This window comes from Neofelis nebulosa, chromosome 5 (genome assembly GCF_028018385.1).
Source record: "Neofelis nebulosa isolate mNeoNeb1 chromosome 5, mNeoNeb1.pri, whole genome shotgun sequence".
Taxonomy (NCBI): Eukaryota; Metazoa; Chordata; class Mammalia; order Carnivora; family Felidae; genus Neofelis; species Neofelis nebulosa.
Genome location: NC_080786.1, coordinates 89,795,209 through 89,811,060, shown reverse-complemented (window position 1 = coordinate 89,811,060; position 15,852 = coordinate 89,795,209). Strand labels below are relative to the sequence as shown.

Below are 15,852 nucleotides of genomic sequence, written 5' to 3'. Positions count from 1 at the left end.
GCTTTCTTCAGGCCTGCATTGTACCCAGATGTTCAGAGCCTTCCAGCTGCATCTGTTTGGGGCCACATCTCCACCTGTTGTTGGGGGCTCCTTCCCCTTCCTCAGACTCTCCACACCTTGACCCTGTCTTCTGACAGACATGGCACTTAATGACACGGTCACACTCAGCTGTCCCCCCCCCCCCCCCGCCCACCCTCAGCCACCTCCCACCACCATCAGCTCCCCACAACCGAAGTCTAATACTGTATGTAGAGAGAGTAGATTTGCAAGTGTCAGAGACTGTGAGTCAGAGCCCACTGTACAAGGGCAGGGGTGACAGGCTGGATAGCTTGCATACTTACGGCTCTTCCTGCCTTGTCCTGGCAGATGTCACTAATTGATGGCACCACTCTTTCCTCATCTGTCCTGGGTATGGCCTCAGAAATTTTCTTTTCTTCTTTGTCTCGAAGATATTTGTTAATGCAAAGGGAAAGATAGTGATTTTATTTAACACAGAAGCTCTGGACAATCACTGCCCCTTGGTTAGAACTGGGGCTTGGCACGAAACATAGTTGCCATCTCTGACCAAAATCCCACAAGCTCTCTAAGTGGCCACTAAGTGAGTGGGCTGAGAAGAGTTGGGGTTTTACTGAATGCTGGGGAAGTTCATGGAACCACCAATCCAGACTTGTGGTAAGCTGGGGTATGGAGCAAATGAGGGACGAACAGCATCTGCCAGCCGGTGGACAGGTACGTTAAGTCCAGGGAACTGGTCGTTATGAGCAGTGGGTTCTCTGGAGACTCACATTCCAGATCCTGTGAGTGGGGAGTGAAGAAGGAACTGGCAGTCCTGGCCCTGAGGAGCACTCATTTTCCAGAAAAGGCCTGAGCTGCTCTTTTAGTCAGCCTGATTAATTAAATGCCTTGAAAATTACCAAAGGTAAGAATGCTGTGGCAAAAAATTATAACAACATAAAATTTTATAAAATACAATTCTCTAGCCATCCTTCCCCATTCTCCAGGGATAGCCACTGTTAATGATTTGGTTATATCCTACCAGAACTCTGTGTGTTGAAATCCATTTTCCTGCTGTGTATGTGTATTTATATACCCATATCTATGTTCACACAAGAATAGGATAATAAGAATTATTTCAAATGATTTTGCAAATTGTGTTCTCCTACCCAACGATGTATTATGGGCATTCTTTCATGTCACTACAAATGAAATTCATGCTTGTCCTTTTTAATGGTTTCAAAGTATAAAATATTGTATTGTAACTGTATTGTAATTTATTTTAACTAGTCCCTTATTGTTGGGCATTGGGATTACCTCCTGTTTTTGGCTGTTACAGAACACACTGCATTGTGTGTCTAAGTGCAGTAGGTGAGAGTCTTAGAAATAGGATTGCTGGCTTGGAGGCTATCCACTTTAGAAGTGTTGATAGGTACTGTCATACTGAGTTCTGAAACATTTTATCAATTTGTTCTCTTACCAGATTTTATATTTATATATATATATATTTCTATCCAGTGTGATAGATCAAATGTGGCATGATGTTATTGCTTTAATTTGCATTTCTCTGATAATTAATAACATTAGCACCTTTTGTTTGCTTTTTAGCAGTCATTTGTTTTTCCTCCTCTGTGAATTGCCTGTTCGTATTTTTGACCCATTTTTATACTGAGTTGTTTAACTTTTCCTTAAGGTTTTTGAGCTTTTTGTACGTTAAGAGATTCTAATCCTTTGTATGATGTATTGTTGCAATGTAGTGGATATTTGTCTCCTAGATTATCTGTTAACATTATTCATGTTTTTGCAATTTTATCTATTCCTTCTTTTTCCTGTGAAGACTTAAAAAAAAAACCTCACAATTCACATTGTTCAAAAATTAATACAATATAAAAAGGTCTTTATATGATTCTATGCTTGTCTACCCAGTCCCCTCCCCCCATAGGTAACTGTCAGTGTTAGTTTCTTGCTAAACTTCCCAGTGTTTCTTTTTGTAAATATAAGCAAATCGGAATCCATACTTATTTTACCCCCTTTTTTTTAATCAAAAGCAAGGGAATACTAACTATATTGTTCTATGCTTTGCATTTTGGACCTAAAAAATATTTCTGGAAGATCTTTTCATATCAATTTACAGAAAGCCTTGTCACTGTTTACCAATGGCTGCATAATATTCCATTGTGTGGGTATACCACACATAGTTCATTGAGCTTTTAAGATTTTTTTGCTTATGCCTGCCTAAAAGAATATTGAAAACTATATACCACCCCACACACATTTAAGATGACATTAAACATTTTTTAACCATACATTTAAATGGTTGCAAATCATGTATTTTCTAGCATATTGTATATAGGCTTTTAATATATACACACACACACACACACACACACACACATACATATGTATATATTTAATATGAAATTTATTGTCAAATTGGTTTCCATACAACACCCAGTGCTCATCCCAACAGGTGCCCTCCTCAGTGGGCTTTTAATATATTTTATTCAAACTTTTGGAGCTGCAAATTTAAGGATTAGAAAAGGCAGCTCTTTTTGTCAAAGCGTGCAACTAAATCAGACATATTTACTTCCTGTCAGAGAAAATCTGACTTCTTTTTATTTTTTTTCTTTTTCTTTTTCTTTTTTTTAATTAAAAATTTTTTTTAATTTATTTTTTTTCACCATTTTATTTAATTTGTTTTTTAAAATTTACATCCAAGTTAGTTAGCATATAGTGCAATAATGATTTCAGGAGTAGATTTCTTAATGCCCCTTACCCATTTAGCCCATCCCCCTCCCTCAACCCCTCCAGTAACTCTCTGTTCTCTATATTTAAGAGTGTCTTATGTTTTGTCCCCCTCCCTGTTTTTATATTATTTTTGCTTCCCTTCCCTTATGTTCATCTGTTTTGTCTCTTTAAGTCCTCATATGAGTGAAGAAATCTGACTTCTTTTTAAAAATGGAAGCAAGCATGTTAATTAGACACCCTCTGTGACAACCCTTTCTTCAGGATTCTAATTCCAAGATAGGTAGATAGGTAGATAAAAAAGATACAGTCCTGAGACTAGCCATACTTTTGTCTTGTAGATGAAATAAGGTACAATCCTTTTCAGTGCTTCCTTGGTGATTTCATCCAATCTTGTGGCTTTAATTGTTCTCCATTCACCAATGACTTCATTTTCATTTTATCTATTACACTCTGACAGGCCACCCCCAGTCTTAGTGGCTTAGGACAACAATTTGTTGTTTTCATGATTATGAGGGTTGATGATGCAGTTCTTCTGTTTTACGTAGTGTCTGCCTGGGTGCTCGGAGGGCTGGAAGCTCCCCGGCTGGCCACACTCACACAGCGGCAGTCGGTGTGGATTCGGCTGGGACCAGCTGCAGTTCTCGTCCCAGGTCTTTGCTTCTCTTTCATGTGGCCTTTCCATGTGGCTTGTGCTTCTCACCATGTGGCAGCTGGACTCCAAGAACAGTTTTATTTATTTTTGACTCCATCATCTTAAGAGGTCTTTTAAAAAGTTAGGTGATGTAGTCCAAAGGTCAAAATTCAAAAGTTGTGAAAAGATATACAGTGAAAAGTATTCCTTTCACTGGTATTTTCCAGCCCTTATTTTTCTTAATTGATTTGTATATACATACAGAGATTTTAAAAAATGCCTATATAAGCCACTGTATTGAGTTTTGTGTCTTGCTTAGGAAAACCTTCCCACCTTAAGGCTATAAAAACTTTTCTTCTTCTTTTTTAAAGGTTTATTTATTTTTGAGAGAGAGCTTGCGAGTATGGGGAGACAGGGAGAGAGGGGGACAGAGTATCCGAAGTTGGCTCCACGCTGACAGCACTGAGCCTGATAAGAGGCTCAAACTCATAAACCATGAGATCATGACACAGGCTAAAGTCGGACACTCAACCGACTGAGCCACTCAGGTAACCCTAAAACCTTTTCTTCTTGAAGTTGTATAGTTTGTTCTTCTTCATGGGTATTTTTAGTAGGCTTTCCTGTGTACATGCTATAAGACCAGACTGATGGGCTTTTAGGGAAGCCACATGGTTGAAGGACCTGGAAACTCCAGCAGGGAGCTCCATAAAGTTTCTCACCTCCTCAGTGCTAAGGGTCACCCACACGATTCATGTGGGCATAGTCAAAGGATTTTTGATAATTGAATCTTTCTTGGAACTTTCTTTTTTTAAAATTGTTTTTAAATGTTTATTTTTGAGAGAGAAAGAGACAGAGCATGAGGTGGGGGCAGGGGGAGAGAGAGAGGGAGACATAGAATCTGAAGCAGGCTCCAGGCTCTGAGCTGTCAGAGCAGAGCCCAATGCGGGGCTCAAACTCGTGAACCACAAGATCATGACCTAAGCGGAACTCAGATGCCCAACTGACTGAGCCACCCAGGTGCCGCTTTCTTGGAACTTTCTAACCTGTCTTAGAGCAGGGGGAAAAAGCCAGATGAATTGGGGCAGTTGGGTAAGTAAGCTCTAGGAGTCTGCCTCTGCCTGGCAGGTAGAGAAGCTGGGGGATTTGGTGTTGTGACTTTTCCCTAACTCAGGACTTCATAAGGGACATTTGGCTTAGAGTTGTCCTCAATGGCAAAACTGACACTGTTTTTTACTGGTTTATCTGTCCACTTAGGCTGTATGTAGTGAGAATTTCATACACTGATATGAGTTTTTTTCTATTGTAGAGAATGCACTAACTTTATTAAGCACCTACCGTATATTAGGTATAGTGCTTCATATTTTGAATGTTATTTTGTTTTTTCCTCATGAAGGTCATTCCAATTTTATAACATCATCCTTATCTTCATCCAAAAGATAAAGAAACATAGATATACAGAAGTGATTTCTCTCAAATTACTCAGCTAGAAAAAGGGATTTGAAATTTGGGATTTGAATGCAAAGCTCAGGTCCTTTTCCAACACTAGAAGGTTTCAAATTAGCAGTATAAGCAGATTAGAAAGAGATTATTTATAGATTTACAGGAATTAGTTATTTTTGAGAACCATAAGCAGAATTCATTTGCTAAGAAGTAAAGTGATGATGGCAACTGATTCTTTTCTTTTTGAAAATAAAAGCCAAGGAAGTGTGTAGCTACTATGGTTATCTATCCTTGGGGTGTGTGTGGGTGGGGGGGTGGGTAAGGGTATTCATGTGAGTCAAATATTCTGATGTGATAGTGGATTACCCTATGAAACACTCACAGAAAAAAAACCCATTAGAATATAGAAAAAAATGTTTAGTTCTAGATACATGCTAACCAAAATTTAATATTTCTTTAATGGGACAATGGGCTCTTTTTGATCCTGTTTAACTTCACATTCATTATTATCAACCCCAGTCATTATAGCCTGGTGCCTATTTAGCCTGATTTTATTGGGGGGGGGTGAGGGGAGGGGGACTATTTGGAAAAATTCGTGTAGGAGATGGTGAAGGCATGGGATGAAAACAGGAGAGAGAAGGGAGAGAATTCTCCTCAGTGGGACTCCCTGTGGGCTGGGTGAGGTGTGAGGTTTCTGCTGTGGTGACTGACAACTTAGGTTTTCCTGATTCTGTGTTGATGAACTGTGAGAATTAAGAGACGAGAGAAATGGTTAAGAAAAACCTCACCAGGGTGAATGGACCCCAAGCTTGAGGTGGCCTTTAGTTTTTTGAGTCATACCACCTCTCTTGATGGGTGAAGAAACTGTTCTTAGTGGAGGTAAGATGGAGGCACCACTATATTGGCTGTGGGAAACAGGAGATAATAAAGAACCCTCTGGATTGATTACCTAGGCCTCTTGGGTTGGGTTCTGAGGTGTTCTCTCCAACTATTGATTAGCTTTTCTTTTTTGTCTTCAAGGAAAACTACTTTATAATGTAGGTGCTGTAGAGAAGGCAACCTACCAGGTAGTCATGTTCTGAGTAGGAAATGGGAGGTCATGGGAGTGAGTTAAGGAGAACAGTGGAGGCACCAGCTCCTGTGAGTTGTCTTCATCAAGATGGCCTAACAGGCTAATTTCTATGAGACTTAGGGAAGATAGTCTTGGATCCTCCTCCTTGCCTCCAGTGTGCATCCCCACCTCTGCTTATCTAAGGCCTGGACTTCCATGCCCTTCCTTTTTTTTTCTTTAACAATGGAATAAATTTGGGGCACCTGGGTGGCTCAGTCACTTGAGAGGCTGTCTTCAGCTCAGGACATGATCTCATGGTTTGTGAGTTTGAGCCCTGCATCGGGCTCTCTGCTGTCAGTACAGAGCCCACTTCAGAGTCTCTGTCTTCCTCTCTCCCTGCCCCTCCCCCACTTTCTCTCTCTTTCTCTCTTTCAAATAAATAAACATTAAAAAAACTTTAACAATGGAATAAATTTACTTGTCATTCCAGATCATAATTGGTACAAATTAAGCTTTTTGTCATCAGAACATGTACATATACAAAAATCCCCAAAATAAAATGTTAATTTAGCATCTCCCATGATGGTAGAAATACACCATGTTATTTTTTCCATTTCCTTTTTAAAAATTAAGATATGATTGGCATATAACATTATATTAGTTTTAGGTATATAACATAGGGATTCAATATTTGTATATATTGCAGAATGATCACCATGATAAGTCTAGTTAACATCATTCACCATATATAGTTACATTTTTTTTCTTGTGATGAGAACTTTTAAGATCCACTCTTAACAACTTTCATAATATGCAATATGGTATTATTCACTATAGTCACTGTGCTGTACATTACATTCCTGTGACTTATTTATTTTATTACTAGAAATTTGTACCTTTTGACCGCCTTCACCCATTTGCCCTCTCCCCTACTTTCTGACAAACACCAGTCTGTTCTCTGTATCTATGAGCTTGCATCCCCCCCCCCAAACCCCTTCCTTTGAAGCAATATCTTTTGCCAAAATGTAAATACTTCCCAAGGGCCTAAATGTAAAGATCTCATCATAAAGACCTTACAGGGGATGAGATTATCATGATACTCTTCACATCCCCGGGATGGGTAAGCTTTGAAGAGGTAGAGAAAGATGGGATGAGTCTGGCTCTTGGGGCATGGGGTGGGGGAGGGGGGGTTGGGGATGGTGTGCTGTGGTTGGATATTCAGGGCAACATGGGGTTCTGTTGACTGGTGGAGGTAGGGGAAGTATAAATACTCAGAGCAAGGTAAGGGAGTTCCTCCATTAAACAGTTTGGTTTAGAACCTCGTGTGGTGAAATGTTGTGTGCAGTCTTCATGAGCTGGGGGCTCCCCAGCCAACAGATACTTAAAGATCTCAGCAGAGGTTGGAGGTGAGCAAGGATGAAAGTGACACAAAAGCCAGGGCAAGCAGGCTAATTAGCTTCTGCCTTTCCCTCCTGCTGCCTGGCCTGATATTTGAGGTGACATTTAAAGTTATTGTACAGATGTGCGGTGGAGCCAAGGCAGAACGAATGCTTTCTGGAGCCTGCGGAGAGAGATGAGACTGATGATTTCCCAGCTTTCTGGCTAGCAGCGTCTCAACACCTCTGTTTGGGTCCCTCTAATGGACCTTGGGAGGTAGGACATCCCTTTACCATCCAGGACACTCTAGTCTGCTTTGAGACTCAGAAACTCCCTGCCTACTGCACTCTTAGGGTATATGGGGAGGTGGGTACACTCTAGAATTCAACCAGAAGAGTTAAATGAAGTCAGTGCCTTGTGTAAGAGAGGAGAGCTGGGGACAGAATCATCTGGGGAGCTTGTTAAATATGCAGGCCTCTGGGAGTGAGGCCTAGTTATCTGCATGGATAACAAACCCTCTAAGGTGATTCTGCTGCCCATTAAACTTTGAGAACCTCTGAGGTAGAGAATGAATGGGGTTAGCTGGAAAAGGCCTCTTGGGAGAGGTGGACTTGAATTTCAGTGTGATAGGTGATACTTGTCATAGGTGCTGTCTTCAGGTGCGGACCTAAGGAGCCTGTTCACCTGGGGACACCAGGCTCTCACAGGAGAGACTGGGGTGGCGGTGGGGGGTCCTTCCCATCCCATAGATGGTGTTGCTGAGAATGTGCTGCCACAGGCTCACTTCAACACTTGGGTGCTAATCGCCAAGGGGACAGAAGTGGTGTGGGAGGTGGCTGGGATGGTGTCTGCTGGAGTGTTTGATTCATGTTGCAACTGAAGCACAGCTTGCAGGGCAAAATGGCAGCCTGATGGAGCTCACTTCCTGGGGCATGGTGGGGGGAAGAACACCATGTCGACGGATTGTCTCCACTCTGGTATGCTACCATATGACCTCTTGTGTGGCCTCCACTTGTCTGAGAGCCCCATGTGTCCAAGGAGCTAGCCAGTGCTGCTGTGGGATTGGTGGTCATTGTCCCAGGAGATGAGTGGGAAAGATTTGGGACATGATTGGTTCTCTCCTCCCTCTGTGCTGTTTGCCTTCTGCTCCATACACTGTGCTGGCTTTATCTGATCGGGAACACAGTGTTTTCATGTTGGGGTGGGTGGAGAGAGGGAGAAAGAACAGTGCCAAGTTAAGAAGAAGGATCAGTAAAGAGAAGGCATCATATCTATGATGTGACATTGAGTAACCAGTGATCCTCCAGATGGGCATCAGTCCTCTGGAATGGACAGGCTGTTTGCTGGACTGAAGATGCTACTTGTCCCTGGAGAATATGTCCCTGTAGCCAGGTAGGTGGGCTGGAGGGCCCATGCCAATGGCAATGGCCATGCTTGTTTTGATCATGAGGAAAGAAGGAGCCACTGAGGAAGTATTGTTTAAGACAAAACAACAGCAACAAAAGTTAATAAAGCTCTGTCCTGGCCAATACTCTGTCCTTTCTAATTGCACTGCAGCTAAATGGAAACTCTCAGAGTTTCTTGGAACATTTTATTCAACTTCTGGAGGTGCTGCATTTACACTAAGGCTTATGAGGCTCTGTGGGGGTTGGAGAAATGAGCAGTGGTGGGCCAGCGAGCTCTAAGGAGCCCAGCTTGATAGGTTAGAGCTGATTTTAGAAGAATTCCTGGCTGAATGGGTTCATCCTGGGCCTAACCCAACAGGTGATGCTTATGTTTCTAGGTTCATAGTTGTGTGGGGAGGTGTTTACACCCATATTGTTCTTTAACAGATTTATTCCTTTTCTCTTTTTGAGGCTTTATTTATTCCCTTTCTCTTTTTTTTATTCTTTTCTCTTTTTTGAGGCTGTGTGGAATTGCCCTTGATTACTAGAGGGAGGGGAACAGGGCCAGCTGCTTTCTTCTAGCCCAAGTGGGACATGGAATAGAGTACTCCTGTTCACACCGTTCCACACAGTCACTGGAACTGTATTGCCACAGCCCATCTCTGTCTAGGTCTCCTGCATGGTGGGAGAGCCATGTGTGCCCCTCTCCCACCTCCCACCCTCCATTTCGGATTTCTCCCAAGTTGTGTTCTGGAGAGCCCCCTTTGGCATTCTTCTTAGGAGACGCTCTCCCTTGGCAGCCACAGCCAGGAGCTAAAGAGAAAGGTGAAAGGCCATTAATGAGGCCTGCTTACCTCAGCCTGTGCCCATGGTATGTCAGCTGTATCCCGGAGGGACATCCTGTTGGGAAGTAGCCATGTTTCCCCAGTCCCTGCCCTACTGTGAGGGCTTCCATGGCTCTGGGAAAGATGTCACAGTTCCTCGGGGAACATTCCAGAGCCCCAGAAACTCTCTTTGGGAGGACACAGATGGTACATATCTCTTTCTCAGCCCAGCTACCTACTAGGCATTTGACTCTAAGCAAGTTATTTAACCTCTTGGAATGTGGGTTTTCTCTTCAGTAGACCGGGGAAAATGATCCCTGTCCTACGGACCTTGTGGGGCTGTTCAGAGACCCAAAGTAGATGATGGATATGAAAGTACTTTGTGAGCCAAAAAAGTACTGGCTACACCTGAATGATGGATTTTATTGTTTGGGAAGGAAGGGGGAGCCTCCGGGGTCAGTGCACTGCTGTCTGGAGAGAGGAGGGGCTTGCATTCTTGTGTTAAGTACAGGCTGGAGTCTTGTCCATTTAAGGTAATAACAAAATAATACTATTGGAGCCAGAGAGGTGGCTTCCAGGCAGTCTGTCTGCTCAGTCCCACTACTGCCCTTTCAGAAGGAACCACGATGCAGGGTGGTGCTGGTGCAGGGGCCAGGGGGTGGGGAGGTTGTGTCTGTGCTCACTTTCTCGTCTCCCTCCTAGCTCTTATCCCCACCCTCCCCCAGCCTCCGCCTCAGTCTGAGTTCTGTCAGGATCTTTGGCCTGTCTCAGCTCAGGGGCCTAAAGCTCCCAGGAAGGGAGGACTGAGGGAGGATTGCTCCCACCGGCTGCCCAATGAAGAACAGGAGGCCTGGGAAGCTAACATTTCTGTTAGGACAGTGAGAAGGCATTACTGGTTTGGCCGAAGCTGACACAAAAGCTGTGATGGGTGTGCACAGGGCTGCCAGGTACTTTTTAGGCTTAGAGGACAGAGTGGTCCCAGAAGCTAGAGTCCCCTTGGGTTTCACTTCTGTGAGCAGGACTCCCAGTCACTAGGGGTGCAGCCTCACTGCATGGGTGGCCAGTCCACTATAGAATGGGCTCCCAGCAGGGCAGGCATGGGGAGCCCCATCATCTTCCTACGGGCTTTAGGCAGTGCCCACGAACTGAGGTGCCATAGTGCATTCCTCTCCTTGCCATGAGAATGAAATTGTGTGGCATTCCCAGACTCACTTGCCTGTTCATTTATTCAGTAAGTAAATACTCGAGCACTTGTAAAGTTCAAGGCACTATGTGAAGTACATTGGGGGATACAACGATAATTACGAAGCAGTTCCTATGTTCATGGAGTTTATGATCAAGTAAGGCAGCAGAGTCCTAGACAAGGAGAACGTGAAATGGAATATAAAGGGGAAGACCAGAGACGGCTGCCCGGTATGCGGTAGTTGAGTTAGACATTGGGAAAATCAGAGGAAGCCATGCTGTTGGCAGGAAGAGCAGGAGCAAAGGCAGGGAGGTAGGAAACCGTGGAATGTACGGACACGTGGGCGTGAAGGAGAGGGGTTGAGAGGTCAGGAGGATGAATGCTTGAGCACTGCTCTCCATTGAGTGCTATACCAGAAATGGCACATTCTTCCTTTCCTGGGAACCTCACAATGTTTCCGTGGGGCAGATGCTTTTCTCTCCAGTTTATAAGGAGGGAGCTGGGGCTAAGGGAGTTGAAGAAACTTGGTTGAAGCCAGGCAACTATTAAGTGGTAACAGGATTTGAACCCATGACTGTGTGACTCCAGAGCCTGTGCTATCTCCATGATAACAGGATCCACAAATGGACATAGGGAGTAAGGGGCTGTGGCCTTTTTCTGCTCATGTGGGTCTAGCATTCTTGGACAGGAGTGTCTCTGGTCCCTGTGGAGTGAGGCAGTGAGACTCTGGGTCTTCTGGGCAGGCCTTGGAATCCTGGATGGCTGAGCTCCTGGCTTCCCACCCCAGTCCTATTAAGGGAGCCACTGGCCTCTGTCGTGAGAGGCAGGGAAAGCCAGAATGTTGAGGTATTCTGGAATGAAATTTAAGACATGACCTAGAATGTGGATTTTCATTCCCAAGACCACCTCTAACCTTGCCTCTTTGTGACAGCTCTCCCTGCCTCCCCCCCCGCCCCGCCCCCCACATCTCTGACCTCCTCTTGGGCCCCTGCAGACTAGGTCTGCACAAGGCGGCGGTGTTCTGCACTTGTTCCTTTGTTGCTGTGAAACGGCTCCGGCACAGTCAGCCTCTGTGTGGGAGGACTGGTGGCTGTCTTCACAGGCAGGCATTTGCTCAGAGCAGGCTGCGTGTGAGCCCAGCATCAAGTAATTCCGGCCTCCTCGAGTCGGAGGTGGTGGGATGAGGCTCTGCTGAGGGACTGGCTGTGAAGGATGAGTTCAGGGTGGGATGACGGACCGCTTCTGGGACCAGTGGTATCTCTGGTATCTCCGCCTGCTCCGGCTGCTGGATCGAGGTATTCCTGAGTGAGTGTGTGTATGTGTGTGTGTGTGTGTGCGCGCGCGAAAGAGAGAGAGAGGCAGAAATATGCCCATGGAAAGACACAGAGTGTGGGGAGCAGGGAGCAAAAAGAGAGAACAGGGAATGAAACAGGGGAGTAGCCAACCCATGGAAAGTAAAGACAGGCTGTTTTTCTTGGGACATTTTTGACCCAGCTGAGAATTGGGATCACAGTGCCATTTGGGGAGCATCTGTATATCAGCATCTCATTTCTTGCTGTTTTTTTTTGTTTTTTTTTTTTTTTTAAATCAAGCTCCATACTATAGTCAAAGACAAGTGTTGCAGGGCTTTTGATAGATCACTTTGAGAAGCCATGTAACGAGGAGAATGGTCCCTGCATCAAGAAGCTGGAAACAAACAGATGTAGGCTCAGATCTCAGCTCTGCCACTTACCAGCTCTGTGACCTTAGGCTGATTCATGTGACTTTTCTCAGCTTGGTTCTCCATCTGTAAAATGGGCTTGGTAAAGACCTATTTGCTAGGGTTGTTGGGGAATTATTATTTAATTTATACCTATAAAACACATAACATAATGTCTGGTGCACAATAGGTGCTTTGTAAGTGTTCATTTCCTCTTTACATGCCTTTCAGCATCATGGAGCTATATAGCACCTGTGCTGAGGACAGCTCCTTTTGTGGATTATCTGTAGATAGAGCCGGTTCAGAATTTGCAGTCAGTGGAACGAGAAGGGAAAGTCAGTTTTATTCCTCAGGTTAATCTGACCTTAATACATTTCACCCTCACATATTAATGTGTTTTAAATCTCTTGATAATGTGATGCAAATTCAGATACTCTGCTGTAAGGGAAAGCCACTACTAACTTGGTTGAGTAATTTTAAAAATATTGAGTGCTATTTTTAAAAGCTTTGGCTCCTTTAAGAGGTTTTGGCAAGAATGAGATCAAACCCCTGATGGAAAAGATGGTCCTGGGGAAGCCCTGCTGTATACCCAAGGTGTATTCATCTCCATTGGGAACATTCTTAGGTATGCCAGGAGGTCAGTATAAGGCAGAAGCAGAAAGCTGCACAGAGCAGGTGAACCAGGGCTCTTATCAGGGAGAAATTAAAGATGGAGGACACATGTGAAAAGCAGTCTCTCACTGGCACTGAGAAACAGGCCAGTGGGAGCCCAGACTGGAGAGGAGATGAGAGTGTCAGGAGAGCCAGAACTTCTTACAGGTGGAGGTCATAGACTGGGGGACAGGGAAGAAGATCATAAGTGTGAATCCCCCTTACCTGTGTGATCTCAGGCAAGTTACTTAAGCTCTCTGTGCCTCCTTTCCTTCATTATAAACAGGGTGATGATGGTAATAATAGCACTGACCTAGAGCGTTGCTGTAAGGGTTGAGTGAGAAACTAGAAGTGAAATACTTTACCCCAGTGCTTGGTATGAAGAAAGTGACCCGTAAATGTTAGTTTTTATTACCAGGACAGTTAATTCTCACTCTCCTACAAACATCCTGGGAAAAACAGGAGCAGGTGGCATTGGAATAACCAGGAGCTGAGAAAAGCCTAATTAAGAATTATTAGAAGCTTAGAGACAATTTATACTTATGTGAATTAAAACAAATTCAAACTAACATATGATACTAATTAGAAGAAGAGACTAGATGTTAGTGTATAAGGTATAATAATAATTTATTTATTTTATTTTTTGAAAATGCTTGAATCCATGAATTGCAAACTTAGATTCAAGTTCTGGCTTCATTACTTTCCAAGTGCCCTTGAATAAATGGTTTACTCTCAAATGGAACCTCAGTTTGTTAATTGAAAACTGGGAATATTATACCAATACTTATATTATAGAATTTTGGGGAAATTTATTGTTAGTGCATGTAAAAGTATCAGTCATTTGGGGTGTCTGGTGGCTCTTGATTTGGGGTCAGGTCATGATCTCATAGCTGTGGGATCAAGCCCCACATTGGGATCGATGCTGAGCATGGAGCCTGCTTGAGATTCTCTCTTTCTGTCTCTGTGCCTCTCCCCTTCTCTCGTGCATGCTCACTCTCTCTCAAAATAAATAAATAAATAAACATTAAAAAAAAGAAAAAAGTGTCAAACATTCTTGAAATGCCAGATTAATACATTTATGGATTTGTGGATTAACCTGTGCCCCTGGATAGCAAAAGTTGGTTGCCAGAATTGTGTGTTCTTCCATGAATGTTTTGTCATCATGTATGGCTGTAGATGAAAGTTTATGGTCTTTCATAAACAGTGTCTCTAGGGTTTTCTTTACTATGAGGCTTTAAATTAGCCCTTCTTGTGAAGGGTATTTTATTTCTAGGCTTCTGGGGTTGAATGTTAAGTTGCCCAGTTCTGGTTAGTGGGTGTCCTAGTACTATACGTGTACATGGGTGCACCCTCACATCTGTATTCAAGCAGAAGTTTTGGATAGAGAGCACCTCGCTAGCAGCTAATGTTACCTAACATTGTCTAGACAATGGCATGATTTCAAGTGGTGTGCTAGATTGAGATAACTCATGGGAAATGCTCAGTAAATATTTGTTGAATGGATGGATGGATGAATGATGAACCCCGTCCTCCCAGGCGGTGAACGAAGTTCTCTTAGATCTCTTCTTAGTGTATCAGAATTTAGCTCCCTTCATCTGTTTTAGGATTTCATGTCATTTCACCCTCATTATTGTCATGCCTCACGTCATCTTGAAAGTAACAGGCCTCAAGAAAGTGAGGAGAGGATAAGAAATGAGAAGAAGGGGGGAAATGATGAGCTTAGCCCAGGAAATTGAAATAATCGACAAGCTGTGTGCCGCCTGAGTCATTCTCTTGGCTGTGACTGGGGCATACAGGAATCTGTGATTTGACACATCTAGGAAAGGGGAGGAAACAGAACACATCGTGGAGCGGAAATAAACTTTACTGAGAAATGACAGTGATTGCTTGGTGATTGCAGATGAACCTTTTGTCTCCCCCATCATTTAAAAAAAGTTAAGGGTGAGGATTTTAAATAATAAAAGGGATTGTTTTTTAGGACTTGTAGTTAACTATGTGTAAGGATATTTTTAGTCTATATGTAAGGACCTATATGATAGTGAACTACCAACTTGCTCAGACATGGTTATTTTGATGATTTATTTTGTTAATAGCAGACGCAGTTTTTATGGTGTTTGTTACTGGGTGTTGGTCAATTCTGCTGACTGTTCTGTGCTTACAGACAGTGACTGAGGAGATGGTTCCTGTGGTAGGTAGGGCTGCTCATGGAAAGAAAGGAGCTCATGCAGATAAGAAACACGAGTAGTGTATAAGAGAAGAGAAATAACATCACTTTTTGTGGTTGTTGAGTTTTGGCATGTCCTTGGGGACCTGACATGCGAAGCGGGGGTTTACATTTCTTTGTTTACGTGTAATCATGTTGGAGTGAAAGAGGAAGAGAGGGAAGACTGGTGGCTCCTTCTTCATAGGGCATTGGCAGTGTTTCCACCATATGGAATGTCTACCACTGGTTGTCGTGAGATGATTTTAGGTGATTTACAGATGTCGCTGGAGCGTCTTTTGCTGGTCACTGCCTGGTGCTGTCCAGCAGACATTCTGTTCTGCCTGGTGTCTGTTTCTGTTGTGCTGTCCCCTGTCTCCACCCCCACTTCATCCAACGCAGGCCCTCTTCAGCCCCACTCATCTCTCAGATCGCCCCTCACTTCCAGCAGCCCCACTTGGGTCTCATACTCTGCCTTGCCTTCATCTCTGACCCCAGCTTCTCTGCTTCCACAGCCTCTCTCTCTCCTTAGGGCTTCTTCTTTTTTTCTTTTTTCTTTTTTTAATGTTTATTTATTTTTGAGACAGAGAGAGAGACAGAGTATGAGCCGGGGAGGGGCAGAGAGAGAGGGAGACACAGAATCTGAAGCAGGCTCCAGGCTCTGAGCTG

General features: G+C 43.6%; 1 protein-coding gene across 23 annotated transcripts in view; it reads left to right on the top strand.

The window, feature by feature from the left end:
• The window catches only part of KALRN (kalirin RhoGEF kinase), a 672,273-nt gene that overhangs the window by 52,561 nt on the left and 603,860 nt on the right, over nucleotides 1-15,852 (top strand). For 3 of the 23 annotated variants that reach the window (XM_058731108.1, XM_058731106.1, XM_058731104.1), the window contains exon 1: nucleotides 11,713-11,928. The exons of 18 other annotated variants lie outside the window; for them this stretch is intronic. In XM_058731108.1, the coding sequence (XP_058587091.1) occupies nucleotides 11,862-11,928 (67 nt within the window). In that variant the 5' untranslated portion in view covers nucleotides 11,713-11,861. Of the gene's footprint in view, nucleotides 1-11,708; nucleotides 11,929-15,852 lie in introns of those variants that run through there. 2 more of the 23 variants (XM_058731124.1, XM_058731121.1) reach the window with 1 other exon arrangement.